At 39.6% G+C, this 25671-nt stretch overlaps 1 protein-coding gene across 1 annotated transcript; it reads left to right on the forward strand.

Annotated features, from left to right (window-relative positions):
• Positions 1 to 5289: 5289 nt before the first annotated feature.
• On the forward strand, positions 5290 to 6039 carry LOC121287516 (class E basic helix-loop-helix protein 23-like). The gene has a single exon (XM_041205449.1). It carries the CDS (start codon positions 5290 to 5292, stop codon positions 6037 to 6039), a length of 750 nt encoding a protein of 249 aa, XP_041061383.1.
• The last annotated feature ends 19632 nt before the right edge of the window (positions 6040 to 25671 follow it).

A 25671-nucleotide genomic window follows, 5' to 3' on the forward strand; every position in this document is an offset into this window, starting at 1 on the left:
TTCCACTACATATGTGGAAAGTGAAACAGGCATACAGGTTGTTTGAAATGGATAACTCAAACATGAACTTAAAACTAACCAAATGCAATAAAGCAACAGCCAGCAAGTGAGCTAAAAGTTCCCCCAATGTGTGAAGAAATAAAACAGATGAAGCAAAAGAAGCAAAAGCAAGTGTAAACATGAAAGATCACAAGTCAAAGCACAGAAGACCAGCTAAAGGTTTGATACTAACATACATCATCAGTTCCTTCCAGGTTCTGCTGAGCCAACTGAACACCACCACATACCCAACACTGACACCCCTGCCAGCCAAAGAAATCATCAGAATTACAACTGAAATGTGCCCCTTGGTCTTCACATGCCATGTGGTTTGCCATGGAAGCCTAAATAATAAGCATCAATTTCCATAAACAAGCAAAAATTATCTCAGTTCATTTTTTCTGCATTTCCCGAGTTTTCACATTTAAAAAATAGATTATGCCTTAAAAATGATTCAGGAGAGATTTTATAACTGAATATGTACAAGATTGAATAACATATGATCTCCATAAACAGTTTCTGCTTTCTTTTCTAAATAAAAACATATAGCTGACAATGATGCTTGTTATTATTCCTTGCGTGTTGCTTCTGTTTTTTTCTGCAAGATGTTCAAAAAACACAGTTGTAATGTATTTATATAAATTATTCATAAAATAGTTTGAGTATTTGATCCCTAGTTTCTTTCTAAGCTTTTCTGAAAAAAGCAACAAAACTCTCAAATCTCACAGAATGAGGGAACACAGACTTGATCATTAAACTGTTGATATTTCAAATATATACCAGAAATTATGCAAGTTACATGTACTCAGAATGCACAAATATGATGGAAAGCTCCCTCTTAATCATTATAAAGTAAAAATATCTAGTTGTAGCACAGGCTTTTGAAATCAACAAGTAAATTCTTTAATGAAGGAGGCAAAATATCAATGAATAGATTTAATTATGTTATTGTGGAATATGTATTCATTATTTTATTTACCTTTTTATTTTGGACAATAGAATTTTCAGTTATTGAAAAAATGGCACTTCAAATTTTTTTCAGATGAAGATTGATAATGTGCTTGACAGCCAATACATCATCAGAGTACAACCCTGTGGGTCAACACAAACCATCTGTTAATGGGAAATGTGACTGGACCATGTGATAAACAGCTGAGAACCTCTAATGGGAAATGCTATTTAGCATCTACAAACCTCACAATTAATTACAAGAGAAGAGGGTATGAAACAATTAACATTGAAATTCTAATGAGGAATGGCAGGATATATTGATTTGAACAATATGCAGATTACTCCATCTGCTATGGTATTGGATATGAAGAGTTAAGACCAAATGAAGTCTTCAGGTGAAGTAGCGATAGAGGTCAGATGATAATTAGTACAGGGGATGCAGATATAATTCAGTTCTCAAATGTGCTCCTAATATCTGTCTAAATAGAAAAATGGTATGGCAATTTAGGAAGCAGTAGAGGTAGTTGACACGTGGTTTTTCTTTGAAAGATAGGGTGAGGAATTGGAAACACATGGAAAAAGTTGCCTCAAAGGGTGACAAAAACATAGGAACAGAAAGTATTTTTTGTAGACAGAAAGGGAATGAAAATATAGATTTTGAATATATTATTGATAATGTTAAGATCTCGGTAAAGAACAGTAACCTTTTTTTAAAGTAGACAAAATTCAAAATCCTAGTTATTTGCTAAAAGAATGAAACCACAAGATCCCACAGTTTAAAATAGAAGAATTTTTACTATACAAGAGTCAATGAAGCAAACACTAAATACTATCTATACTAAATACTTTACTCTAACATCCAGAATTACATGAGGTTATTATGAATTAAGAGTCAAACTGTGATCAAATATAAACTATAAATTGCACACTAAATAGCAGATGCAACTAAGGCAGATCTTACAAATTGAGTCAAAAGTTCACTCAGATTTTAATGATCAGTTATAGCTCATTAAATTAACAAGTGGGCTGTTGAGTTGAGTGGTCTGGTGATGCCTGAGGATGCTTTTCCTTTGAGTTTCCTTCCCTGTCTTCCTCATGAAGAGTTTCAGTTCCTCCCCTTTTAGGAGTTAGTCTGATCCCCAGCCGACAGCAGTGCACAACCAACTTGAGCTCCATTGGCAGAATCTTCACTATAAATGGAACGCATCTGCTGAACCTGCTTAACTCAGTCTGGGTGGGGTAGACCCACCAATGTTATCTGCCAGAAATGGAAACAGCTGCAGTAACTTATTCTCAGCTTCTGAACCTGGGTTATTCAGTTTTCTGCAGCTTGCGTGTCCTGCATCAGTGGACTCAACAACTGCTGCAGTTGCTTGAACAGATCTGTGTCCTTTCATATATTTCAACCAGGATTCCGTTTCAATTTCCCAACCTTAGTTTGTTTTTGGTTTCCTGAGCAATTGGGAAGTTGTTTAATTCTCAGATTCACCTTGTCTGTTTCCCTCTCAGTTCAGTTTCTGTCCAAAATCAGACCAATTTAAAATATAGATTCCCTCACAACAAAAAGACAATGTGTTGTTGGTTGTTTGTGGAAATATGTTTTCCTTTTCTTTTCCCTGCTTTTTGTAACAGGCAGGCTGAAACTGTTAGGGACAATCCATTGTAAACGAGGGTGTACCTGAAAGCCTCCAGCATCAGAGGGCTAGTATTCTCAGCTTTGCTGTCAGTTAGGGCCGTGAGCCCGGATTCAGACTGCATTTACCGTATAAATATATAAACCACTTCACGATCATGTTAAAAATGATAACATAAAACAATATCTTAGAAAGTACTAATGTAGCAATTAAATAATAAATTCGAGTCTGACAGTTACGCGTGGCATGATTAATTCAGATCAATGGATGATGCATGGGAGAATATAATAAAAGATTATTATTTTGCAGATGCAAAAAAAGGTATAATTCGATGAAGGAACAAATAGATAATTCGCAAAAGATGTACCTTAATTTGAGCAAAACAGCCTAAGGTAATTGTGCACTGTTTTAACAGAAAACGTGGTCATTGTTTTTAAAATAATTATTAGTCTTGCATTTATTTGTGTGCACGTTAATGGTGAAGACAACTTCGTTTAAGATTACCGAGACTTTATTTAAATTCAAGCTTATTCAGAAACATGTTTACCTCGAAAAACATTATTAATAGCTATGAATGAAGTAGTAATATCACATCCGTAAGATAAAAGCAAAATACTGCGGATGCTGGAAATCAGGAACAAAAACAGCAACAAAAATTGCTGGAAAAACTCAGCAGGTCTGACAGCATCCGTGGAGAGAAAGCGCTAACGCTTCGAGTCCAGATGACTGTCCTTCTTCTGAAGATGCTGAAGGAGAGTCATCTGGACTCGAAGCGTTAACTCTTTCTCTCCACGGATACTGTCAGACCTGCTGAGTTTTTCCAGCAGTTTTTGTTGTTGTTTTAATATTACATCCATACCTTGGCAGATCCCTATCTCTTCGAGACATGTGCTCTGGTTTTCCCGTATTTGCGGTAACTTTTCATAAGGGCGGAAACTTGTTCAGCATTCGCGTAAAAGCCGACAAAAAGACATTTGAAAAAAATATGTATCTCTTCCACATGGTGGCGATGGTCATCAGTGTGATCGTTTGAAAGTGGTGTTTTAATCTAATGTTGTATGACTTTTAAAACGTTACAGATCTCTTCGATCGTCGCTACCTTGTTTTGGAAACATGTTTAAATGAGTCAGATTATGCCAGTTACTTTGTTTTCTGATATGTTTATGCTCTGTGGATTACTATTGTTCTACATCAACGGAATTGTGTGTCTGGGGGTGCGGAAATTAAATCATAGTTTACATCTTAATTATCCCGCTCCTGTGACAAATGTTAAAATATTTCAACGAATGGCAACCGTTCTGGAAATGGATTCTTTTTCGCGAGTTGCGTACTACTGAACGCGTTAAGTACACACGCATCACAGACATTATATATATGTTTATTCATTAGAGATTGCGTTTAGACATTGCAGTGTACAGACTGTGAGAAATTGAAACAGAAAGATAATCATATCGGTGCATGCAGCAAGCACTGTCGTTAGATTCTCATTTGTCTGCCATTCTGTTGTCACCAATGTTGCCTCCCTTAAGGTCACAATGAGATGCAATTAGTGCTGGCTTCCAACATCATGAGCCCTTGACTGGTGTAACGTTCGTCAACTGTGACAGCGTTCAGCAGAATTAGTCACTGCAACCTGAAAATCAGCCACATGCTAAAACCATCTCATTTGGTGAAAATTATTTTGGTCCGACAGTGGGCTTGTTTTTGTTACAAAACGGTTAATTCGATCAACTAATCTTATTCTTAAAGTTCTGTAAGTCTAAGACTTACTCAAATTGCAAAGATTTTTCCTCATCGTTCTAAAACAAAATGTTCACAGCCTTGATTAACTAGAAAATGTTTGAAACGCATGCAGAGTATTATTTAAGACATTCGGTATTTATCCTCGCATTTCATTAGTCCTGTGGGGTAATTAGAGCGAAGATGATTTTAATCTTAACAATGTCATCTTTATATTCTCAAATCGGCCGATGAATGTTTTACTAATACAGGCGCGAGGGACCGAATGGCCTCCTTCCGTGCTGTAGCATTCAGTGGCCAGGCGAGGTTGTGCTGCAGCTCATTCGGCGCCAATTCGGAAACAAAACTTCCCAAACAAGTTAACCCGGACATCACTGCTAACAGCGAGGTAGTTTCTTGCTGTGGATGTTTATCCTTAATTATCACAATTGTTTGATTCGCTATATGCATCCGCATGCAACAACTGGATGAGTCATTTGACCTTTTGTCTTTACCCCAGAACTGTTGGTGAAATTTGTGGCGTTATGTACGGTTGGTAGCTTGCTGAAATTGGTTGCTGAAACCCGCATGCAATGCTTCAGAGCTTTTGTCGGACATTAGTTTTTTTTACATGTTTAGATTAAACCCAACTGACTGTATTGGCAGCTGCCGACCTTTTCTTCAAAACGTTTTAATCCTATTAATTAAAGCGTCCTCCTGATTGGGTAGACGGCATGTCCCAACAGGCGAGTCTCTGTAATAACCTGAAAGTGGGATAGAAAGTGAGTCACATCCCTCCCAGTGCCAGGACGCACACTGGAGAAGGAGTCAAGAGCTGTCACACAGCTTCCGAGGACATTATTTTTCTTTCAAAACGTCGTAGATTTATAATTGAAGAAAGGCGAAGAGGGGTAATCCTTTTGATTCTAGAGACTGATTCTAAAAAATGAACGTTGCGGAAGGAGATCTATTTCACAGCACAGCAAGCATCTCTGTCAAAGGGAGGGATGAGTTAAATTCCATTGTCAATGACACATATATTGATCTGCCCCAACGCTACGGCCAATCTACTTATAGCTACAGTGGCACTAGCCGAGGTGCTGAAACCCGGGAGAGCTGGTCTGGACAAAGCTGCACTCCATACACCATCAACCAGGATCCAAAAGCAACAGAAAGCAGCGAAGAGCAGACTGGGGACGAGGAAGACAGCGACGGTCGATCTGCCGGGAGCACAAGGAATCCGGGCAGTGACAACGAGGGCAAACTAAAAAGTTCAATCGGCAAGAAAGGCAAAGAGCCGCGATCACTGAGGCTGAGTATTAACGCGAGGGAGAGGAGAAGGATGCACGACTTAAACGATGCACTGGACGGTCTTCGATCTGTGATTCCTTATGCCCACAGCCCATCGGTGAGAAAACTGTCCAAAATCGCCACTTTGCTTCTGGCGAAAAACTACATCTTGATGCAGGCTCAGGCTTTGGATGAAATGAGGCGACTGGTAGCGTATTTGAACCAGGGCCAGGCATTGACAGGACCCATTCCATCTGCAGCTGCATTGACCAACACTCTGAGCTCCTTTGGACAGTCTGCTGTTTATCCATTTACAGGCACTTCCATTGCTACTTGTCCGGACAAATGCGCTCTATATACAGGAACACCCTCCAGTCTTTGCAAACATTGTAACGATAAGCCTTAATCAACATGTCAACCCATTCATCCATCTGTCCATCCATTCACACATCTATTCTGTTGTGAATTTATGTCTTTTTGTTCATTTTTTTGTCTGTGTATCAAATGAACCAGTTTCTTGCCCATTTACCTCTGTCTCCGGGTAGTATTCGTTTCCTCGCCACTTGCCAATTTTGGCTAACCCGCCTATTGTGACCCTTGTCTGTAGAATCGATCGATTGATATGAATAGATAGATGGATAAATGGCTCATAAAAGACTTCTGTTCTGGAATTTTTCAGAGTTACCTTTTCCTGTCTTATGTATGACTGCACTCGTTTGGGGTGTTCAACAATTGCTAACTATGCAACATCTCTACACCAAGATCTGAAGATACAAGAGACTGATTTCCCATTTAATGCGGCAACACAAACAAATCTATTTGAGAAGACAAGGCATTTATATTTGTGTTCCAAGTAAATAGAGAAGGGTCTCATATTTTATCAAATTAACATTTTACGCATATTTGATATCGATTGAATCCATTCACGATCCCGTTAAGTAATGAATGTGCGAAATCAGCCTTTTAGGGAGAATGATTGTATATTAAATTTGATTAAATATCACTGACCCATGCACTGAATAGGAGATGCTTAGATGAAACAGTATTTGAGCTGTTGTTCTTCTCTAATTAATTGAAAAGTTTGTTTAAAGAAAAATATATTTCCAAAGTCACGTGAACTTGTTTTACTCAACCATCAATTGCTTCTTTCATGTATACGTATTTAACCGAATAAAGTCAACAGGAAACATTGATCTTGTGGGTTATATTATTTTCTGGCCTGACCTGCTTAAAATGACTAATATTCTCCATTCAGTAATAATTCTTCTCACTTACTCTAAGAACATGTCGACTTTCTTCACTCTTCTCTATGTTATTAAACGATGCCAATTCAGTGGTTGGTATCAAATCTGTTGCTATTTAATGCACAAAGTTTATCTTAACTCCTATAATAGGTTTGCTCGGAAAGCGGGCTGTGTAAATCAAAGTTTCAGTAACAACTGACTCCCCTTACCTGAATCAAAATGATATATACTAATTCATTTAAAAACATATCATTTTGCAAGTAGTGTTTAAATGAGTGTCTTTACAGTAAATCTTTGCGAAATAATTGAGCATAATTTTGCAAAATGTTTTGAGAATACGACGTGCATCTCACATTAATTATAAATGAGTAATTGCTGATGATTTGTTGCATGTACTTCCAACTAAAATTGCAAGCATTTTCCTGCACTCGTCTTTTGCAACTATTCGTCTGTGACTGTTTTATAAAATGTGCCTAATGTTTCATACCAGCATACCATTTAGTTTTAGAATATTGGTGTTCGGGGAAAAAGCCTGACCGACAGGTTTATGGTTTTATTATATTGAGTCACTTGGGTTAAACCAATATTCCAAAGGTTCAAACATCACAGTCATGAAAATGTTGTTTTGGCACGCATGTTAGATTTTGGAACTCTGTCATATCTTGTGATACTTCTATGGTCTTAGTCTTACATTAAGTGAATGCCTACAGACTTCAATATACCAACTGAGGTGCCCAAGGTTTGGCTTGGAAATATTATCTGTAAGGATCATAAAAATTACTTAAGTTACAGTATGTCTGTATTTCTCTGAAAAAAATGTTGGGAACTTTGGTTTGAAGGTGATTCTAGGATTGTAGTGAGTGTAAGAAGTTTGTACGTGAGCATTGTGCAAATGAAAAAGCACAACTTGAAAATGTAATGGACAACCTGTGTTAAAAATCAATAAACAGAAAGGATAAAATGCCATTTAATATAAACATAAACATAACTGCTGGAAATTTTTTAATGTAACTATAATAAGTTCAAAAAACAACATTATTGAAAATGTGGGTAACAAAACAGAAAATACTGCAATGGAATTATTTAACATATATAAATAAGAACTTTACACTATTAGTTTCCAAAATTAACAAAATTATTGGAGCTATTGCACAGCACTGAAAAGTAATTTAATCACAATAGGCAGTCAATATTGGATCCTTAAAAATGAATTAACTGAAATAAATAACAGTTTTTAATACCAAGGACAAAATCCAAGAAACTGATATAAATTCAACAAGAGATTCCTTGTATAAAAAAAAACAAACTAATTTTGGTTTGCTAATTAACAATGGAGACTTTAACTCCCTCCAGAAATGGTGCAGTAGTAGAATTAAAATAGAGCTGATGGACATTGTCCCTATCCCCAACACACTGCCATTTTTCCCGGGGCCTTTCACTTGGCAGCAGCAGCATCCACCGGAATCAGGGAAGAGTCTCATTAATCTATGAGAATTAAGGTTCCATACTCCTCTATATACATAAGTTGACCATGCAATACTTACAATATGTTGGATGGGTTATATATTTTTAAATTTGTTCACAGCATGTGGGTATCACTGGCTAGGCCAACATTTATTGCACATCCCTAATTGCCCTTGTTCAGAAGGCAATTAAAAGTCAACCACATTGCTGTGGGTCTGGAGTCACATGTAGGCCAGACCAGGTAAGGACAGCAGATTTCCTTCCCTAAAGGACATTAGTGAACCAAATGGGTTTTTAATGACAATGGTTTCATGGTCAACATTAGACTTTTATTTCCAGATTTTTTTTATTGAATTAAAATTTGAATGAACCCAGGTCCCCAGAGCATTACCTTGTGTCTCTGGTTACCAGTCCAGTGACAATACCATGACACCGCTGCATTCCGCTAAATACCATGGATGTTCTGCTCATTGATATCTGGTGGTACAGCAGAAAGTTCAGAAAAGGTAAATATTGATTTATTTTTTTTTTTTGTGGAGCCGGGGTAAAGCAAGAGTGCTGAATAAGAAATTCCCCAACCCACACTATGATCTCCTCTGACATATGCTTGCTTGATGATGCATGTCAGAATATGAAAGTGGCAATATAAGCCTATTTAAAATCAATAACACACTTAGAGTTTACCAATCTAAGTAGTTTTCTGGTAAGGGTGAAACCTACTGCTGAAGGAGCTGTTAGATAAATGGCTTGAGTTTATTTTTACAATTAGATCCTAACTTGGTAATTTTTTAAGCTGTTCTTATCAAGCTCAGAGAGGCTAACACAGAGGAATGGGACACTTCCTATTTTGAGCAATCGATATGAGCATCAAGCTCTCCCTAGTCTGATAGACATGCACAAAAGTCATTCACTGCACTGTGCAACAATGATCCTCAGCCCCAACTTTAAATGAGCAACTTCCACTATACTTGCATAATAGTTTTGCATTTCCTACCCCAGCCATCCTGTGGCCTCATTGTATCAGATTGGCAAATTGGCACTGAGTTTTTACACTATGACCCCTTACCCACTAGAAGCTGAACTGATGCTACCCAAACTTAATCTATGTAGGACTCAGAGTTATTTTGTTGAAAGGGTGAAAACAGGCATGCTGTACTTACAAGACATGCCTATTCGAAACTCCAATTTTAGGACACAGTTTTGCCTTGATTTGAACTTGCCAAGGTTCTAAATCAGAGACACCTGCAGAGTTAGCACTCAGGCTCTGATTAGATGAGACTTTCTTAGAGCAGTCTATTTGGTCTCAACTCACTCAGAAGGCTGGAGTGGACTGGCTGTCACACATCAGCACATTTCAAAATGGCTTAGAGATCAAGTGAGAAGATGCACAGGTTCTCAAGCTGGTAGAGGAAAGATTTCCTGTACCTATTGCATAGGGGTACAAATCCAACTTGGCTTCCTGTCCCTTTCTTCTGCAACTGCTAATGTTGTTCTGCCTGGTCTCGTCTCCTCTTATTCCTCCTGCAGGTGGGGACCCCCCCCCCCCCCCCCCCCGGTAAAATGCGGAAGGCTAAACACTCCCTTTCTCCTGGTGATTTCAAGGTGTCCAATAAGGTAGAGTGGTACAGCACTTGCTCTTTTTATGTGCAGTCCTCAGATCATTTCTGGAATAAATGTTGATAGAGTGTTGGTAAGGTCTTGATAAAGTGTCACAGAAAGTCTACTCTTGGGTTTCAAAACTCCTCTTGAAACCTCCAGCAGCAAGTGAACAATAAAAGATGATATACCTTTAAGTAATATGCATCTTCTGCAATAACTAGTTTATTCCCATCAGCTGGTCACAGTTACGGGTTATTATTAATTCAAGTGCTAAACATCAAAATGCCATGCAGCCTTATTAATGAGTGCCAGCAGGCAATTTAAGTGGCAATCAACTGTTCAATGATCCTTCGGGTGGTTGTTCCTAATGCAAGCTTCAATTTCTTCGCCAAGATGGCATCTTATGCTAAATGCAAGCTTAAATGTTCTTTCAACTTAGGACACCATCTTAGTCACCTTGGAGACTCTTTAATGCCTAAAGTGGTTGGACAAAAAATCACCCTCACATAGTGAAGGACAACTAATTTCATCAGCGTGGGTTAGATTGGAACCCAGTTTCTAAGTGGAAAAAGGACATTGTGCTAACTCAGTGCGCAAACTTCCAATAATTGTTGTTCCATACCTAAATAAATGAAAACCGAGAAATGAAACATCTATATAAAAGGACAAGTAGAGGGATAAAATGAAATTTGAGTTAACCCTAAATACTTTATTGTGTATTCCAATTATTTTCTAACAGTGTAATGTCTAACAAAAACATTATATATTCTCAACCGTAAATTAATGTGACATTGTGGCACTTGGAACCAAAATTTAAAGTTCACTATTGAATGCTCTATAGCTATGTGGTTTATTGCACCCTTAATATGGCAGTTTATAACTTATACTCAGTTGACAATGTTTTTCCAATGAGATCTAGGTTGACATCCAGGCTGGCTTGAAGTCCCCATTCTTATTTCAAGATGCCTTTCCATCATTGACATTACTAAGGAAAAGCAGATAAAAAGGGAACTGACATGTTGATTTTCTACTTCGGTGAGTTATTTGACTTCATCTTAAATTAAAGAATATTCTTGTCAATTCATTTAGAAGTATTTCAAAGAAACTTTAATGAAGTCAGCAAGGCCATCAAACCCACTCTGCCTGGACATGATGCAACTGCGCATAGAGTTGACTTATGCCTTAACTACAGAATCTTGGGGAGCGACCATAAAGAACAAAACATTGTCGCCAATTCAGGAAAATCTGTTGGAAATTCTTTACCTGTTCCTTAAAGTAATCAAACTAGGCTCCAGAAACATCACTAGCCCATTATTTATCACTATTTCAACTAATTAAAAAAAAAATTATGACTAGAAATATTCACCTGGAATTTCCTGAAATGCCCTAATGGGCAAGTTACATTGAAAGTTACACTGAAATTTATGTCAATTTCCACTCCAGTTAGACATACAACATTTCCTGAGGATCTTATTAGGTTACACCAGGATGAAAAACTGGAGTAGCATAAGTGGAAATCAGCATAAACGTTCAATTCTCAAGGAAAGTGTAAATTTTGTGCCATTGCCCTTCTTTAAGGTGACAACAAAAAATTGAAGCCACCAAAGCATCACTTATGCATATTAGGCACAGAAAACAAAATTGTGCAAACTTTTCAAATTTTTAATGCAAATCCTTCTGATGCTTTGACAGTGCGGTCAAAGATGCAGAAAACACATTGTAGGTTTCAGTGAGGAGAATTTTAAAAATACTTTGAATATTAGCATAAAAGGCAAAAAAAAAACCAATCCTTTTTAGGCATAAATTTAAGTTCAGGAACTTCGCCTGAGCTGTACTTTTGCATGAGTGGAGCTATGTGAATGCAATGGAGATAGTTTTGGCAGATGGTTTCATGGAATCAGTGTAAATGTCTGATTTCCTTGATCATAGGGAAACAATGAGTGTAAGTGATTTACACCCCAATTAGCCTTGAACTTTGCACTGAAAGTTGTCATTATACCATGCTCATGCTTTGTTTCAGCTGAAGTTCTTAGGAAACGCCAGGTTGTTATTTTCACTCAAAGTTATTAAATTTCCTTTTAAAGGATTGCCATGAATCTGATATCTAAGCTAACTCTTTTCCCAAGGAATTTATATGCATGCCCTTTCCTCTAGTCCCAACCAGACTGAATCCAAGCCCCTCATTATTTTACAAACTTTAATCATGTCTGCTTAAAGCTTGCATTTCTGCAAAGTAAATAGGCCTAATTATTGAGGCCTAACCTGGTAACTAAGAGACTTAAGACTGGCAGCTCTCTTCTACACTTTCACCCGAGCCTCAATCCTTTCACCACGTGCAGGCAAAACAGAGTTCCATACATTAATCTTTCACGGCATAATCCAAGGCTTAAGCAGTTTACAGATACTATCAAAACACCACAGAGACTCTCAGACAATAATCAGGACAAAAGACAAATTATAATTATCTAAACTGATAAAAGGTTGTTAAAAGGGAGGAAAGTGCATCAGGATTATGATGTCATGGAGACATTATGGACTTGGCTAACGTAAAAAGGCAAAAATAAAAAAGAACACCAAAACTATTTCTAAATTTAGAAATAATTTGTTGATATTTGATGCTACTTTCATAGGGAATGATATAGGAAGGGTATTTTATACGTAGGCAGAAAGTCTCTTGTGACTTTTCAATTGCTAGGTAAATCAGCTTACAAAGATTTATTTCTTTAACTTCCTCCAGTTTCTGCTGCAACCATGAGCCATGTAGGTAGGGGCTGAAATGGAGATCAAACCATTCAGCCCTCTGCAGTGTGAAGTCCAAAAAAATTTAACTCCTGGGCCTTATCTGCACAGGGTCCAGTCAGAGTTCCACCTGAACCTGACGGGATGCGGCAGATAGGCAGAAGCAGGATTTCGGTTGACAGGAAGCTGCCACCAAGGTCCTGAAGCTCCCAACCCCGGAAAACAGGTAAGTGATTGACAGGAGCTTTAGGAGGGCATTGCCGTCAGGGGAGAGTAAGGGAAGCATAGGGCAATGATCCTGCTGACTTCTATAATCTTTAGAATGATCGATCTAAGCAAAATTGGTGTATTTGATGACCATTTTGGTGCCTTTGGAGATGGCGTGTTTGGTCAGTTCCACTGGCAGCATGAGGCAGACGGCACTCTGGACTTGCCTGGCCGAGATGGTGTGGCGCTTGTTGTAATGAACAAGGTGCGAAGCCTTGGAGATGATGCGCTCAAAAATGTCAACAATGAAAGAATTCATAACACTCATGGCCTTGGGCAAGACCCCAAAGGAAGGGTAGACCCAGGTCAGCACCCTGTACATGTAAGTGGAAAGCTCTGCTTGCGAGATTTCCTCCGCTTCTTGGGGACTTCAGTCAGTGACTGCTTCAAAGCCTTGCAGGATGCACTGCCGTTCACCGCAGCTGCCACCTCAGGCATTCCACTCAACCTGGACCAACTCATGTTTAGCTGGTATCCTTTTTACCTGTTTTAACAAGCAAATTAAAATCACAAGGATAAGGCAGTAGACGAAATTCAGCCATTTTAACTACCTGCGCACCTGATTTGCGTTAAGTGGGTGGGGTAAAAATCAACCCTTATATGTTTATAAAATAAACCAAAAGACAAAACGTTGACTATCTTTAATGGGCTGATGTGGAAAAAAAGAAGTTCTTGACCACTATGTCAAACTAAATGCTGTTAAATTAAAGAGAAAATTAGTAACATGTTAAATGTGCCCATAATTATGTTTAACCAAAAACAAAGTGCTATGTTTGAGTGGTCAAATCCATTTATGTTGAATTTAGATATCATTTTATGTTGGGTGCATTAAACAATTTAATCAGGAACAGAAGAACAGATTTCACCTGCTACATTCAAGTAAATGAACCACCCTTCATTGTCAATATAATTAACTGTACAAACGTAAGAAAGACTTGCATTTATATAGCACCTTCCACTTCAGGTGGCCTCAAAGCATTTTACAGCCAATGAAGCGAAGCCACTGTTGTAAAGTAGGAAACAGTAGCCATTGTTTGCACAGCAAGTTCCCACAAGGAGCAATGTGATAATGACTAGATAACCTGTTTTTATGATGTTGCTTGAGGGATAAATATTGGCTAGGACAAAGAATTGCATAATTGTTACAGTGCAGAAGGAGGCACTTGGCCCATTGGGTCTGCACTGGCTCTCTGAAAGAGCATTTCACCTAGTGCTGATCTCCTGCCTTCTTCCTGTAACCCTGCACATTGTTTCTTTTCAAATAATCATCTAATTCCCTCTTGAATGCCTAGATTGAACCTGCCACCACCACGCTCCCAGGCAATGCATTTCAGACCCTAATCACTCGATGTGTGAAAAAGTTTTTTCTCATACCGCTTTTGCTTTTTAAGAAATTCATTCAAGGGATGTGGGCTTCATTGGCTGGGCCAGCATTTATTGCCCACCCCTAATTGCCCTTGAGAAGGTGGTGGTGAGCCTCTTGAACCGTTGCAGTCCATGTGATGTAGGTACACCCACAGTGCTGTTAGGAAGGTAGTTCCAGGATTTTGACCCAGTGACAGTGAAGGAAGGGCAATATATTTCCAAGTCAGGATGACGATTGACTTGGAGGGGAATTTCCAGGTAGTGGTGTTCCCATCTATCTGCTGCCTTGTCCTTCTTTTACCAATAACCTTAAATCTGTGATAATCTTTGAAATTGAAGATACTTTCCTGCTCTTCTTCCAAAGAGTGCCATGCCAGCTTTTAGGTCCACCAGGCAGGGCTTCCATTTAACATCTTACTTGAAAGACATCACCTCCAACAGTGCAGTGCTTCCTGATTACCTGGAAAGTCATCCTTGATTTTTTTTCATGTTCAAGACCTAGAAAGTGACTCAAACCTGCAACCTTGTCACTCAGAGGCAAGAATGCTATCAACTGAGCCATGGTTGACACACTCAAAAGTTTTCTAAAGCTCGACTGGCAAAGTGAACTAGAGTAGATCAACAGGGAAGCAGCATTTGATGTGGAATTGGTTAAGATAATGTTATTATCGGCATAGTGAATAATTTAATAGAAGGAAAACAGGAAGGTCACTCATTTTACAGTTTTTTTCCATGGACTCTTGTGATAATCAGCAAAAAAATCCAAAGTTTATTTTTTTCTACTTATCATATTCGTTTAAGTTAAATATATAAATATGCCTCCACAAAAACTGAAGGTACCTATCTCTTCCTGGACAGCTGGAAGAAATGAATGCATCATAGCCATTAACGTAGATTGTGCGAGACTCATATATTGGTTAATGCAAAAACTTACTAGATCAGGAAAAGGATGTTTTCAACTACTATCACCAGATCAAAAGTTCGACGACTCTCAGTATAAAATAGATATAATGCAAAACTGTCACCTCCCATATCACGGCGATTGGAAACAAGATTAGTGAAATTCAGCTCCAGAAAACCATTCCCAACTGTGTGGTGAATGGTCCACTGAATGGAATGGAATTCTTAACTATCAGGAATGACAACCAGCAAATCAAGGTCAATAGGAAAAATCTACATATATTTGAGTTCTCAGAAAAGCTGGAGTAAAGAATACCCTGGAGTTACTTTCATTATGAGTTTCTTTATTGTCTCTTTCTGTCCTTTTTTCTTAGTCTAATTCTTTTGAATTGAATCCCATTCATTTTAGATTTTTCTGTATTTGTTGTTTTGCAGTTTCTATTATGGGGGGATAAACTTTAAACTTTTTCAGAGTGCTTTTCTCAAGAATGCCATGTCTCTGTGACTTATTACTGCACATTTTAAAATATAATGGAGATCCAACGTTGCACAGAAACCATGTTAAGAGAAAAAGGTGCTGGCAGACACAAAATATAGTTGTTATTATGAGACTTACCAACTGCAAGCAAATTCAATAATGGCTGGGAGTTTCAATATGTGTGAAGAATTTGGATTACCAGATAGGATGGATCAGATTGCCAATTCAATCTCATACAGTTGCATTTAAGCACAAGCCCTTATGACAGCTTGAAACTGTTGTAAGGGATTCACTACACATTAGAGCTCAAAAATAAGGTTGTTACATCACTGTCCTAATTTCTAAACATTAGAAATGGCTAGCAAGATTCCATCTTTATTTCCAAGCATGGATTTTAAATAGAGTGAAATGATAAAGCTGAACTGCAACATATTTGCTAATCTAAGATAGCTTTTATCATTTGACAAGTTATCCCCCATTTTAATTTATCTAAAATATTAAAATATTTCAAGCTAGCATTGGCTGCAACAAAATTTTAACCTTGGTCAGGATGATTGCTCTTTCCTATCTAAAGCCCATGTTTCCTAGGGACATGATAGCAATGATGGTGGAATTCCAAGGAGCTTTGGAACAGCACTAACATTCAGTCGTAGACTGGCTATGTACACAGTTCTGTTTCATTTGAAGACAGTGCCGCTATTGCTCAATGGAGAATAGTGATTACCAGTAAAATACACTTTGTGCAAAGAGTTGGTTGGCCCTGCTCAAAAAAAAGTTATCACTTTTAAGAGTATATAATTGCTTTTCAATCATGTATTGTTATTGTATAAATAACCGGTATTACAATTAGTATTATTCACATAATCTGTCAAATTGTTATTAAGCTTCTGTTGAAATGTGGTTGGAGGAGTTGTGGTCATGCTCATTAACCAGCAAGTTACTCATCGTACACAATGCCATATAATTTATTTAACATGATATCCAATATTTAAATAAAGTTAGGGATTCACAGTGATCTTAACTCTGACCTGAAAAGTTGTGCTTTCTAATTACTAGTATCATTTGTATAGGTCTAAATGGCAGCAGAAATGTTTAGGGGTGGGCAATTTTCATGGGGTCGGGTCAGCTCATCAATGACTCGTGGTTCACAGCTCCTTAGACGAGTTGTGAACTATAGTCTGGATTTGGAAACATTATGAAAAGTAAGTTCAAAAGGTGTTATCCATGCTCTCCCCTGCACCATCCCTTTGATTTCTCATCTACTCTCCACGTCAACTTAATGCTAACATACACCCCAGCCACTCCCCATGGCTTCTCATACTGTTGATGCAAACTCAATGCCAACTCATGTCCATTCCATGTTCAGTCACCCAGTATGCACTATATATAAAACCAATGTGCCATGCTTTTATTAGTCTGGGCTTGCAGCCAAGCATTCATAATGAGACTTTGCTATGAGCCCTGGCCAACGAAAGCATTACTTCAGCAGGTGTTCTGTCTTGACAACTGAAGTGAATTGTTGACTTTGCTTGATTGACATCTTTAAGTGGTTATAATAAGTTATTCTTTTTGTGATCTCTTTTGTCAATATCTCAACATTTATTTGGAAAAGATTGTGAAGTGTTTGATACTTTAATGGCCTGTCTGATTGACACTTCTGTAGGGTTGTAGGAACAACAGTTTATTTTCAAGAGAAAATTTGTGGATGGGTGATTTTTTAAAATCTCTTTCAGCAATTCCACAGTTGCCATTTTTATTATATGGTTAATTGATTATATGCAAAGTGCTTGCTAGGTGCATGGGCATTGAAGGGACATGAGTTGGCATGGAGAGCATAAGGGGCCATGAGGATCAGTGTGAGGGATGAGGACTGGAGGGCCTAACTGCTTTTATTGCTACTGGGACAAAGTCCCAGACAGCTTAGGTGATACTGTTCTAACCAGCCTGCCTTGGCACTTGCCCACCCCTGTGACCATCTAGGATCTGCTTCCGGGGTCGACCAAATTGACTCTATCCTGCATCCACCACCTCTTGGAGTGAAAATTGTGTGTGACCAGGCACTTTAAGCCAAGGCAGGTCTGTTAAGTTGGCAAATTTCCTGACTCAAGCTACCCATCTCGGTAGCGAATATCAAACCCAATTATCTTCACCGATTTTAAGATGTTGCGGGGGGGTGGTGGTGAGGCAGGGGATGTTGGTGAACAGCTATGATAATTACAAGAGGGAAATTGTGGAGTGGCATAAATGTCACAGATAATTATTGAGTAATATAAATAATGGCAGAAGTTACTTAAGCCATAATTGCCTAGGAATTTTGTACCATGAATTGGACTCAGTGATGCAAGTGCACCTCAAGTCTCTAACTAATTCTGAGCCATTACATCCTTCAGGGAGTATCTCAGTGGCCTGAATTTTTTGGATGGTGAGGTCCCACTTTCCACCATCCAAAGAGTCAGTGGGGTGCACATCCCCGCCGACTCCAAGTGCCCGGCAGCCATTTCACACTCGAAAGGGCATCAAGTGGCTGCAGATGGGAATTCTGCCCCTCACTTGGGAGGAAGTCCCACCTTAGAGAGCTGCCAGCCAATCTGATTGGCCATCAGATCTCCAGTCCCTGCAGTGACAAGAGAGGCAGTGGACTGAAGAGGAAGTGCACTAACATGCCTGAGCCTATGTCCTGGAACTAGAGGACAAAGTAAGTTTAAGGGGTTCCAGGGCGGGGAGGGTAGGGAAGGCCAGGGGGTGCAAATGGGGTGATCAGGGTGTCAGGGGAAAGGCCACGGAGGAGGGAGGTCCAGCCGCCACTGGGCCTTAAGGGGGAGAGGGGCACCTGCAGTCAGAAGGAGGCTTCTGATGGCGGCAGCACCCCCCCATCCCTTCCAGCCCAAGATCTAGGGCTGTTCTTTATCGGGCTTCCCCCACAGGTAAATCCTCCTGCCAACCTACAAATCGAGGCTAAGTGGGAAAAGGGCCCTTCAGTGGCCAATAATTGGCCACTTAATGGCATCAACTGGGGCAAGGATGGGATTCCTGTCTGAGGTCTTGCCCGCCGCAGCGTAAAATCGCTGAGTGGTCAGGATGGGCGGGACCCCAGTAGGAATCCCATTTCTTCAATTTCACACTCCACCCTCCTACCTAAAAACCTGCCAATGGGGAGTGTGAAATTCTGGCCATAGTGACTGTATTGAGACCTGCACCAGCTAAAAAAGACAATTAACAAAAACTAATCAGACAATTGAGTAATTCAGTTGTTTTGAAAACACAGCAGTTTTAAATGTTCTTTATTCATTCACAGTTCTATGTAATGTGCAAGTCGGCAGTGTTTCTTCATGCACATCTCACTTGAGGCTTAGTTCATTGGATGTAGGTGCAGCTTAGAACTCCTTCTAAATGAATAACGTAATCAAAACCTGCAGGAGTATTACCCCAGCAGAATAAAGTATGTATGGTGCATGAAGATTCCTTTTCTGAGAAAGAATGCAGGCTGTTGGAATGGGACCTTGTTGTCATGTATAAGGAGGCTCTCCAGCACTCACACATCAAAAGCCCCACCATCAGAAGTAGAAGCTGCTGATTTAGCTAGGTGATAGCAAGGGCACCTCAAGATGAAGACAACCTCTGAAGACTTTTGAAAAAAAAATTTAAAAACAACTAGTGGCCACAGCTGCGTGAGAATACAGCCTAGTCAATGCAGCATTTCCTCAGAATTTAAATCATTTAACCTGGTGAATCTGCACTGCACGTCCTCCAAGGTCCATATATCCTTCCTGTGCACAGTGCTCTGTACTGAATGCAATACGTGATCTAACCAGGACCTTATATAACTGCCGCATAACTTCCAGCCCCTTAAAAGGCAGGGCCAGAGGTGGGAACAGGCACTTTGTTCTCTGATGCCAATTTTTCAGCCCTTCCACCTCCAGGTGTATCTCCACCATTCAAACTGCCTATTGTGTGTAATAATCAAAACACTTCTAAAAAAGATTTACAGAGAATGAAATAAAGATTGGGACGTACACACATGGTTAAGGTAGAAGATTAAATATCATGAGCAAATGTTAAAATATTATTTTATAATTCTAGTAATTAATTATGATACATATGAACACACATACAAGCATACAAACAAGGAGCAGGAGTAGGCCATTCAGCCCCTCAAGCCTGCTTCACCATTTAATAAGATCATGGCTGATGGGATAGTAACCTGAAATTGGTATCCCACCTACCCCTGAAAACCTATCACCCCTTTGCTTACCAAGAATCTATCCACCTCTGCCTAAAAATATTCAAAGTTTCTGCTCCCACCACCTTTTCAGGAAGAGAGTTCCAAAGATTCACTACCTTGGAATGAAAAGATTTCGCCTCATCTCTGTTTTAAATGGATGACCCCTTATTTTTAAACAGTGACCCCTAGTTCTAGATTCTCCACCAAGAGAACACATCCTATCCACATCCACCCTGTCAAGACTCTTCAGGATCTTACATGTTTCAATCAAGTTGCCCCTTACCCTTCTAAACTCCAGCGGATACAAGCCTAGTCTGTCCAACCTTTCCTCATAAGACCCACCCATTCCAGGTATTAGCGTGGTAAACCTTCTCTGAACTGCTTCCAATGCATTTACATCCTTCCTTAAACAAGGTGACCAATACTGTATGCTGTACTTCAAATGTGTTCTCACTAGTGCCTTGTACAACTGAAGTAGAACCTCCCTAGTTTTAATATTCAATTCCCCCCGCAATAAATTATAACATTCTATTCATTTTCCTAGTTACTTGCTGTATCTGGATACTAGCCTTTTGTGATTCATGGACTAGGACACCCAGATGCCTCTGCATCTCAGAGTTCTGCAATCTCTCACCATTTGGATAATATGCTTCTCTTTTATTCTTCCTATCAAAATGGACAATTTCACATTTTCCCACATTATATTCCATTTGCCAGATCTTTGCCCACTCAATTAACCTATCTATATATTTTTGTAGCATCCTTATGTCCTCTTCATAACTTACTTTCCTATGTATCTTTGTGTCATCAGCAAATTTGGCAACCATCCCATCCATCCCTTCATTTATGTTATTTATATAAATTGTAAACAGCTGAGTCCCAGCACTCATCCCTGTGGCACACAGCTCATTACAACTTGTCAACCTGAAAAATGCCCATTTATGCCTACTCTCTGCTTCCTGTTAGCCAGCCAATCTTTTATCCAAGCCAATATGTTATCCCCTATACCATGAGCTTTTATGATGGAGACATTTATGAATATTCCACAGGTAATAAATTATTTTTCCAGGGCCTGATTGCTTGTTCAGCAGTAGTTATTATTTAGATTGCCATTAAAAACCCAGTTGCACCTCGCTGAACAATACTTAACTTTTTATGGGGTTTCTAACAGCAATATGAGAGTAGAAAATGGAAATTCCTCACCAGATCAATAGATTTCAATGATTACCAGCTCAAAACGTTGAGTGGGGAGTTGGAGATGGTCCACAGCACAGCCTGTGGTGGATTTGCAAAAGACAGACTCTACCTTCCAGATTAATCTGCACTTGCTACAAATCCTGATGTTAGTGTTTGTTTTCTGACACTGACAGTTCACCATCAAAAAACCTACAAATTCCTGGCCAATATCAATTCACAACTAACAGTTTCTTGTTTCTACTTCTTGGTTTTTAGTCAGACTTTCACATTAAGAAGAGAAGATGACTTATCAGGAGAAAGTCTAAAGTTAGTGAGTTCTTTAGAGGGGCAGAGTACCCTTTTGGATAGGCCCAGGGCCATCTTTTGGAGAGGTAAGTTGCCCTTTGGGATTGTTAAAATTAGACATGAATGTGCATAAAAAGTGGATAAACTCATTGAAACTGCCAAACTCTTTAGAAATGTCAGGTTGACAAGGGAGCTGTCAAGGGGATTGTCAAGGGAGATGCCAAAGGAGATGTTAAGCTTTCAAGGGAGCAATCAAGGGATTTAAACATCCTGGCATTTAAAATTAAAAAGAAGTCTGCAGGTTAAAAAAAAATCAGTGCTTGCTTTTTCACTCCATCTATCGACATAAAGCTGAGGGCTATCATTATACAATTTCAGCTGCATTCCTGATTTCACAACCTATCATTATTGCAGTGGGGTGTCTGTCACTTCACAATTTGATTGACAACTCCAAGTGGCTATAGAGTCTTTGATGTAGGGCTGTGAATACAAATGCCTGTTGTTATAAGGGTTTAAGTGGTTCAAGGAATTTAAATGTAGTGAGTTTTTTTAAACAGTGAGAGTCTTCTTTTTAAATAGTGAATTCATCAATGGACACAGAACTTTATTTTATTTCCAGGTCTAACAGCATCTGTGGAGAGAAAGACAAAGTTCACATTTTGAGTCTGTACGACTCTACTTCAGAGCTAAAGTAGCTCTGAAGAAGAGTCATACAGTCTTGAAACATTAACTCTGTCTTTCTCCCCACAGATGCTGTTAGACCTGCTGAGATTTTCCAGCATTTTTGTTTTTGTTTCAGATTTCCAGCATCCGCAATATTTTGCCTTTATTTTATTTCCTCTCAGCAAGGGACCTGAAGTCTGTCCACGATGGATACTGCATGAGTTGGCATGGAGGGCATAAGGGCAGAAGTTGATGGGTCAAGGTATAAGATGGCATGAGTTGGCATTGTTGGCATAGGGGCTGTAAAGGCATATAGGGTGAATGGAGGAGCATAGCTTGGCATGGATGGTATGAAGTATCAAGGGGAGTTGGTAGAGGTGCATATGCTGGCATGGAGGGTATGAGTGGAAAAGAGGGAGTGTGGGGGGCATGAGGTGTCATGGGTTGGCTTGGATGGCACAGGGAGCATGTGGGCTGTGGAAGTTCTGCAGCTTGTCTAAAATGACACTGGATACCTGATTTGGAAGCCCTGCCCCTCCATTTTCACTGGTGTAAGGAGTGGGGAATGGAGGCAGTTTATACTTTGCTTATCAGTGGTTCATGGAAGCACTACATGTTAAAGTGCATCTGCCTTCGGTCAGATCCAATTTTCAGTAGTGGGATATCCAAAACATGACTTGTGCAATTTAGATCTATTCGGAGAAAGTCTAAGGTTAGCAGACTTATTTGGAGAGGTAGGTTGCCTTTTTGGAGAGGTCCAGGGAGACCTTTGGCAGAGGTCAGGTGTCCTTTGGGAGAGGCCAAATGCTCTTTGGGATTGTTAAAAGTAGACACGAATATGTACAAAAGTGGAAAAAATAATTGGAGCTGTCAAGGGAACTGTCAAAGTTCATTGGAACTGTCAAACTGCCAAGAGATTTAACTCTTCTTGCCTTCAAATTTAAAAAAAAGTCTGCAGGTTTTAAGAAAAATCAATGCTGGCTATTTCACTCTGTCTCTTGACATAAGCCTGAGGACTATTATTATAGGATTTGTGCTGCATGACTGATTTCTCAACCTATCATTATCACAATGAGGTGCTTGTCAGTTCATAGTTTGACTGATAGCTCCAAGTGGTTATAAAGTGAATACAAATGTTTATTATTATAAGGGATTAATGGTTGGAGGATTTTAAATGCAGTGAATGGTTTTTTTTTAAATCAATTAGTGTGTTTTCTTTGATACAGTGAATACATCAATGGACACTTAGAACTCTATTTTATTCCCTCTCAGCATGGGTCCTGAAATCTTTCCATGCTGGATACTGGGTGAGTTGGCAAGGAGGGTGACAAGGCCAAGGGTGTTGGGTTGGAGGAATGGGTTGGCATGACTTGATGCTAAATTGGCATAGAGGCTATAGAGGGTTATGAGAGTGTGGAGGGGCATAAACTGGCATGGAGGGTTTGGGGCCATGGGGGTGGGTGGGGGTATGATGTGGCATGGGTTGGCATGGATGGGGAATAGAGAGTGTATGGAGGTGAGGGTGTGTGAGGGGGTGAGGGTGTGTGAGAGGTGAGGGTGTGTGTGTGGGGTGGGGGGGTTGCTGGTGAGAGCTATTGGGCTTTTTTTTGTTTTCTTGTTTATTTACAGCTGGACTAAGTGCCGGATCAATAAAGCTGGCCTTTCACCCAGCCTGCCTCCAAACCCGGCAGCCCCTGTGCTGCCTCTGAACTGGCAGTGGGTCAAACTCTCATCACAACCTACCCCCCGGAAAGAAAATTAGACCATCTAGGGCAATTTCTCGCAAACTGGGTTTGCGGAGCTGAGAATTTTTGCGACTCTGTGCTTCCAACCTGGAACAAGAATTCAGGCCTCAGTTTAAAATATATTTGGAGAACAAGCAGGAATGCCTGCACTCTCAATATATTTAAATAAGTTGATACTGTTATTAAATCTTGCACAGGCCCAATAACCCTCCAGATACCCTGTAATCCTGCTTCAAACTGCACGCCGTGGAAAGATCCTCTGCCAACTGACTCTCACATGCTCCCCTCTGAACTCAGGTTCAGATCTGACTCAAGAGTTATACTGCAACTTTAACTCGTCCTAAGAGTTCTATTTAGTACAATAAATGTTGAACTGTACACTTTTAAAATTTGGCTGTCAAATGATGCAAGGAGGAATAACCCCAAGCAGTTAGTTTCAATTTACTCCTGCCATTCCTAATTATTTCCCATCTTTCTGGACTCTTCTCTGCTCTGGTGGTTTGAGTGCTCTGTTCTCACATATTTACGCCTCTGAGGTTGCCATGACAGATTATTTTCCTGCTCAGATTTATTTCCCTTGAGTAAAGGAGCTCAACAATAAGGTTTTTGCAAGTAATTTGTTCTAATTAATTCCTTATTCATTTATTACTGACCAAAATATGTGAAACCAGCCCCCATAAAATTCAGTTGGCGCAAAAAAGAATTATCAGGCACTCAATAGAAAATGCTGGTAGATTACTGAATGTTATCAATTATTCCTAGACAAATTAATTGGAGACATTGATTGTCTCCCTTGATGCTGAAAAAAGTATTTAACCTCTCTTGGCAGGGCTTTTAGTTTATACCATTACTAAACCTTAATCTAAGAAATGACACTTTTTTTCTTTTGACTTTAATTTATTTTATGTTAACTCCCTTGCTAGATTTGTGCAAACATCATGATCAGGTATCCAGTTGTGATTCGCTGATGCTCTACTCTCAATCCTCTGCCAATGCCACCGTCAAACCAGCTTCTGACAAATGCACCAAAGTGGCCTTTATAGTCTTATATATCAGGGGCAGGGTTTTGAATTTTGAGTTGGGCCCCTGGCATCTGGGGAAAATGGGAATCCCAACTTCACGCTGTGTGGGAAACAGCTACCCTGCAATGATTTTTTTTCTTGAATTGGCCACACTTGCTACCCAACTCAGGACAGCAGCCATGTTATCAAAGCTGGAGGACCAATAGAAGGTACTCCAGCACTGAAGGAGCTGGAGACTGCCGTTGCTGGTAAGGGAAACATCCCCATCTTGAGGGGCCCTCGCAGCAACTTTAAAAAATAAAAAATTGCTACAGCTGCTGGACCACCATTGCGAAAGGAGAACTCCTCAACAGGGAGGCAGGGAGGAAGCCTCGGAATCAGTCTGCTGCCTGGAGACCATTTGCAGGCAACTAGCCTTGTCCTGATGCCGCGGGGGCCAATTTAGTCAGCCTCTGATAATTGGCCTTAGTTGGCCTTCAGCTCACCTCAATTGGCTACCTGCCATTTGTGGGCAAGAAACCTTTCTACCAATCCTGCTTCCAAGAAAATGGCTCAGAGGTGGGATGTACTGGCAAACTGGTACACTGGCAGTGTGAAATTGTGGCCTGCCCGCCTTCATTCCCATCCATATATCAGGGCAAAACTCTGTCCCAGGATTCTATTTTGCAGCTCTTTTTGTTGAAGGTGGAGATCTGGAGCTGATGTGAACTCATATTTTACCACTTTTGGCAGTGCACATCCAAATAGTAATTCACCATCCAATGCAGCATTGGGTTTTAAAATCAGATTGAAAAACTGCCTCTCAAAATCATTACTACTTTTCACAGAATGGCCTCTTCTCAAAATGC

The sequence above is a fragment of the Carcharodon carcharias genome, chromosome 14 (genome assembly GCF_017639515.1).
Source record: "Carcharodon carcharias isolate sCarCar2 chromosome 14, sCarCar2.pri, whole genome shotgun sequence".
NCBI classification, from domain to species: Eukaryota; Metazoa; Chordata; class Chondrichthyes; order Lamniformes; family Lamnidae; genus Carcharodon; species Carcharodon carcharias.